At 37.8% G+C, this 6577-nt stretch overlaps 1 protein-coding gene across 1 annotated transcript in view; it reads right to left on the bottom strand.

Moving 5' to 3' along the window:
* The window catches only part of sdk2b (sidekick cell adhesion molecule 2b), a 332871-nt gene that overhangs the window by 13964 nt on the left and 312330 nt on the right, over positions 1-6577 (bottom strand). Inside the window, exons 38-42 of the mRNA XM_016480739.1 lie at positions 5799-6021; positions 5580-5705; positions 3560-3724; positions 3329-3469; positions 2176-2314 (exon numbers count right to left, since the gene is read on the bottom strand). Of these exons, the coding sequence (XP_016336225.1) occupies positions 2176-2314; positions 3329-3469; positions 3560-3724; positions 5580-5705; positions 5799-6021 (794 nt within the window). The remainder of the gene's footprint in view (positions 1-2175; positions 2315-3328; positions 3470-3559; positions 3725-5579; positions 5706-5798; positions 6022-6577) is intronic.

Raw genomic sequence — 6577 nt, 5'->3', positions numbered from 1 at the left:
TAATAAAAAAAAAAAAAAAAAAGATACAAGCATGTGAGTGTGCTTGTGACTGCTGAAACACTGCAGATTGTGCTGATGTGTGTGTGTGCTGTAAACAGGCCTGGTCAGCTCTCCATAGTCCAGAACAGTAAAGTCTCAAACGCAGAGTTAAAGCACACCACATACTTCCCCTGCCTTTAAAAACAACACTCTTCATATCACTGAGATAAGACTGTGGTCTCTCATATCTTTCGCTGCCCTGGCACCTTCATTCTAATGTTTATTATTTCTATTAATGTTTCTATTTCTAACTATGTATTGCCATTTTTTATTCACACACACACACACACACACACACACACACACACACACGTTTAGCAGAACATTCCTCATTTTCAAATTTAAACAACATAAATTTACTGTTCTGTTCTTTGAAAAAAGCTATCATATGGCGTCAGAACTATTTTTATAATACTTTCAAAATGTGCTTTTTGCTTTTCTGTGTATTTTGCAGTTCAACATTGCACTTTTCTATTCACTTTTATTTAAATGAAAAAAAAAAGATCATTATGCTAAACATCTCCTTTTGTGATCTACAGAAGAAAGTCATTGCCTGGAACAAAATAAGGGCATGAAAATGACAAAACTTTTTTTTCTTCCAAAAACAAATGGAAAACAAATGCTGTACGCTACCAAAACTTTTGCTCCAATTTTGTTTGAGAAACCACTGACTTGCCATGACAGACAGTCAGAAGAATCTTAAAAGAAAGACCTGCTTTAAGATCTCAAATCACAGACCTCCTTCTCAGCAGGCAGTCTTTGAATCCTGCCAGTATCTTGAGAAGAGAAGCTCTCTGTATTGTGTTACTTGAGCTACGGAATGTCATAACTATTGAGGTTACAACAGCAAGACAGCATACTTGAACCAGCTCTCTGCAGTGGGCATACATCAACCGTCTGATTCTTTCCAGCATCCAATTTGATGCTCCTGTCACTTCTCTAAGATTTTCCTGAGGTTCTTCATTCACTGTCCTGATCCTCTCAGCCAGTGAGCCCACAGTCTAACTCGGGCTCTGTAAACCCTCCACCCGGGAGAGAACAAAGTCTGTGGAACTTCATCTGCACATTCCTCCCACACCTCTCCCTTAATCTGCAGCCAGAGGAAAGAGCCTGGCATCCCCTCAAAGACCAGAGGACCTTTGATCCTTCTCAAGGTGACCCATGATGAAGGAAGGCAGAGGCTGAGAACTAAGCAGTGATAATAGGGCAGATTTCTCAAATGGAACTGGATCTACACACCTGGCGCACCTGGAAATATTGCTACATGTGTGAGCACCTATATGGCATTGCTTGACAATTCTCAAAATATAACACATTGCAATATATAACTTCTATGTGCAACTTAAAAATAACCAATAAAATAATTTTAAATAAATAAAATAACGAGAAAAAAATTTAATACAAAATAAGAAAAAAATAAAATGCTGTACAAACAATGCAGACACTTATAAGAAATTCTTAATTTCTAATGCAGTACCTACGCCATCAAATCCATATTTTCATAAAATAAACTGACATTAAGCATTAACAAGTATTAGTTGCAATAATAAATGTGTTGTGCATATATTTTAAAACAGTCTTGTTTCAGAAAGAACGGTGGCAGTATAGGTGAGGTCATGAACCAGAATCTGTTATTGCACTTAGCCTGTGACTTGTCAGAGAGAAATGCTCTCATTAGTGGAAACAGAAACTTTTTATATTGAGTTTTATGATGGAAAGTAGGATCTTATGAAGGTAGAGCCATTTGGTAATCCCATCAGTCTTTCCATGATGAATGAGAAACTCCTAGATTTTGGGCTATTTTTGCCTCATTATTGCCACGTGGTTGAAGCTTTATGGGAGTTTAATAGTTCTATGTGCAAAGTACAAAATAAGCACATATGATAATTGATTTGTTACTTCATATAAAATTACCAAACCTACTGGGCAAAGTGACAGGTGAACATTAGTGTATTAAATTGCAGCTATTTCTGTACTTAGAGTAATTTTTAGTTATGACCATTCCATTTGTAATACGAAACTCAGTAGCTGACATATTTCAGCTTGAAAACATATTAATATTAAAAACCCTAAAAACCTGCATGCTTATATTAAAAACGTTGAAAGACTGAGACAAAGGGAGAAACTTCCACTGACCTAGTGTAGATGCCATTTTTGCGGCAGAAGGAATTTTTGACAGACAGTCGTCGATTGTTCAGTTCCAAGGCAGGGAAGCGGCTCTCGTCCAGGCTGACCATCTCTCCATGTGTCAATGCATTACAGTTGGAATTGTTGCCTGTATGGATGAGATATGGAGACATTAAGAGATCATTAAGACATAGTTTGGACCAAAACTGAGATGTGACAAATTTTGATCTGCTGAAGATGTCAATCACGATAACAGGATGTAATGCCACCAAAACCACAAGGCCATAAACCAAATCTCTAAACCTTTGCTATTTTTGAAGCCTCATTAAGATAAAACAGTGCTGGCAGGTGGTGTTGTGTGAATGGTGTGTATGTGTGTGTGTGTTTGACATTTGTGTGATGGAGTGTGTTTTTGTGTGGAAGCACAAACAGGGCCTCTCATGCTCCCTCAGTTTGTTTAACATGCTCAGTGACCCACATGACTGTCCCACCCCTCAGTTCTGTTGTGGCCTGCATGCTCTTACTACAGAAATGCTGACCACACACTTACACACACATACCACACTGATGATGTCACAGCAACAACAATGCTGTTTCATTCATCACGCCTCTCCCTGAATGACCCTTTGACATAAACAAATACACATACACAAACAGACAGAACGATAGAATGATAGATGGAACGATAGAACGATAGATAGATGGAATGATAGAACGATAGAATGATAGATAGAACGATATATAGATAGATGGAATGATAGAACGATAGAATGATAGATAGAACGATATATAGATAGATGGAATGATAGAATGATAGATGGAACGATAGAACAATAGAAAGATAGAGCGATAGATAGATAGATGGAACGATATAATGATATATGGAACGATAGAACAATAGATAGATAGATGGAACGATAGATAGAACGAAATAACGAAATAGATAGATATATGGAACAATAGAATGATAGATGGAACGATAGATCGAACGATAGAATGATATATGGAACGATAGATAGAACGATAGAATGATATATGGAACGATAGACGGAACGATAGAATGACAGATAGATAGATGGAACGATAGAATGATAGATAGATAGATAGATAGATAGATAGATAGATAGATAGATAGAACTTGGATACATGGATGGATACATACTTGAGTCAGATTTCTTGGCATATTTCTTGCTCTGGCCTCTGATGATGAGGATGAAAACTAGAAGCAGGATGAAAATGAGGCCGACCAGAGCCACCACCACCAGAAACCACCATTCCTCATAGAACGGAGCCACTTTTTGTGCTGGAATTAAAAACAGATGCATATATCATTAGAATAATTGGTATGATTGGTCAGATTGATTTTCACTTGTTCTAACTTTGAGGAACTAACCTGATATAGATGGTGACGGTTGGCTTGGAGACCCATACCCATAATCATTCACCCCGATGACCCGGAAGTCATAGCTGACTCCCTGTTTCAAGATATCCATGTTGAAGGTGTATGATGTCACTTCCTTGGGAATGTCCTTGATTAAGATGTCCCACAAGCCTTCATCTGGAACATTAAGAAATAAAAATGCCTAGTCATTCATAGTCGCATAGTTTATATCAGTCATAAGTTCTATGAGTCTGATGACATTAGACAACACAACTATGAAAATCATGCCATTATTTACTCACCTTCATGTCATTTCAAATCCATATACAAGTTTGAAACAACATGGGAGTGAAAAATGTTATTCATTACCAAATGTTAATTTGGGGATGCACTGTCTTTAATAAGGCACTGTTTTTGTGTGTGTGTTTTGTGTTGTGTTTTGTGTGTGTGTTCAACACTGCAGCAGCTGTCAGGGCTAATAATTCAGAGGCGAGACCTCATCAAATAAAATGTTATCACAATATAGATCATATGTCATTTCAGCTATGTCTAATGTGTTTAATGTGCTACTGAGAACCCCAAGTGCCTTCAGCTAGCATTGCAGAGAGACAGAAAAATAGAGCTGGTGTCATGTGCCAGGCCTGCTAGAGAATTTACAGAGTGAGATCTTCAGGGCAGAGTGAAAATAATATTCCACCTCTACGGCACATCAACGACATGCAAAGATGACCTGGCACACATCACACTAATGTATGGGTCTTTAACACACACAGTTTCTTTAAATCAATCCCATCTGCTCCTCCTCCAAAACTCACTCTTTTCTCATTCGAGCACAGCTTCTCTTCAGTCACTGAGGAAATCTGATCGACTTTGTCTCACATCAATATATCTCCTCCATCGGACACAAGCTGCCGTCAGCATCTTTTTTCCAGACTGACGCATATGGAATCACTCTTCATTGTTTGGGGGAATTTGTATCTAGAAGTTTAGTTGATGAATATGCTGCCAAACAGATCTCATGCTAAGCGTGGGCCTTAAAGTCAGAGACACTGGTTTACTTATTTCCTTGAATACAAGTCTTGAGTTGGCTCTTTTAAATCAGAAGATATTGTTATTTTTCACTGTAAAACCATACTGCTTTCAGTTTAGCCTTAGTTTTATTTTTGTAACTTTTTATGGGTAGATAAATAGAGAATTTGAGAGTGAGTAAAGGGGAGTGGAAACTGGACGCATTGCAAACCGAGTTTCCTTAAAGAGTATATAATATAGTATAAAATATAACTGCCATCTTTCTGATAAAAAATTGTGATTTAAAATGTGATTACAAAATAAAATAAAAACCATAAAAAAATTCTGTTTGCTTGGCTTGTTTGTTGGACTGCACAATTTAGCAAAAAATGTTGTGATTGCACACAAATATGACTATAAAATAATAATAATAATGATAATTCCTAAACAGAAATATTAAACAAAATATGAAATATTACTATTGTAATATTTCAGTGTAAAATAAAACAATGAGTACTTAGGAAATAAATAATTTAATTATATAAATAACAATAATATTATACTATCAACTGCAAAATTACACTACTAATGTTCATGGCTCCTAATTTCTTCATTTTCAATTGTTAAAGCACCAAACTTCTCTGAAGATGGTTGGTTTGTGTTGTGTTCCAAATGCATGTTATAAAAGTAGATGGAGTGCTAAATTCAGATAGAGCAGCATTCACTGTGAACTGAGCTGTTCTGAGACACTGAAAACACTGGATCATGAGCTGCTCGTGTGTAAATGAACACAGAGCCGCACTTCACTCTGGAAAACTGTAAGTGCACAGAACGTGACAATTTCTAATCTATTTTGATCGTTTGGACACTTTTCATAAACACACAGGAAAGAAATTACATGAAGACAAAAGGAAAGTAATTCGTACTCGCACAAACCTGCAACTCCCATATGAGCACTAAGGTTCATCATGCTTAGAGTGTGTGTTGGCCACTAGGCCAAATAATAAAGTGCAAATAATCTCACCTGAGGGCCTGGCCTCAATAACATAGCGGGTGATAGGTGCTCGCCCGGGATCCCCATTGGTCCAGTGGATGGTGAGGGCGGAGCCATATCGAGAGATGAAGGGCTCACCGGGAGGGCCCGGGGCTCCTGATCACACACAGAAGCAATGTGGTTACATGAACTTGCAGAAATTGCTTAGCTGAAATTGTAAGGAGGCACGGAGAAAGCATGCAGACAGACCTTCTCCAGGTCCTGTGGTGATGTTGGCCTCTACCTCCGGACCGTAGGTGAATGTTTTGGCACGAATGCGGAAGTTGTATGTGACGCCATCCGCCAGGTCTTTGATTTTCAGCCACAGGGGGGCGTTCCCCTTCACGTCCACCGTCACGATCTTACTGACGCCTGGGGGGGAGGGGGAGTGAAGACAGTCGACACAGGCCACTGAGGACTCTAGACAGACACACTACTTTTAGTTCAGGCAACAGGAGCTCAACACACACTCACACGTGGGCGTAGATCTCAACAATAGTGTTGGCCCCTGAATAATGATCGCAAGGTCCAAAATTAACACTCATCAAGTGCTAAATGCAAGCAAAATGGCTTTAGCCAGTTAATAAGAATTTGGCTGGTAATTTTATTAGGCAATTTTATTCTTATAATTTTATACTTTAAGTAATTGTATTATTTTTGTAGTGTTTAAGTTGACTTGAAATATAGATAATTTGATGCACATTGTACATTTTTAGAGACTCGAAGTTTGAATATTGAACTCCTAAAGTTTTCTCCAGAACTCCGTTATGTCAAGACCAAGCCATTAAAAGTCACCAAAATGAAAATATGTGACCCTGGACCACAAAAACAGTCATAAGTAGCACGGGCATATTTGTAGCAATAGCCAACAATACATTGTATGGGTCAAAATTATCGATTTTTCTTTTAAGCCAAAAATCATTAGGATATTAAGTAAAGATCATGTTCCATAAAGATATTTGGTAAATTTCCTACAGTAAATATATCAA

This window comes from Sinocyclocheilus anshuiensis, unplaced genomic scaffold (genome assembly GCF_001515605.1).
Source record: "Sinocyclocheilus anshuiensis isolate Anshui unplaced genomic scaffold, SAMN03320099.WGS_v1.1 scaffold1833, whole genome shotgun sequence".
Taxonomy (NCBI): Eukaryota; Metazoa; Chordata; class Actinopteri; order Cypriniformes; family Cyprinidae; genus Sinocyclocheilus; species Sinocyclocheilus anshuiensis.
Note: the sequence above shows the minus strand (reverse complement) of the source record. Positions and strands in the feature narration are given on the sequence as shown.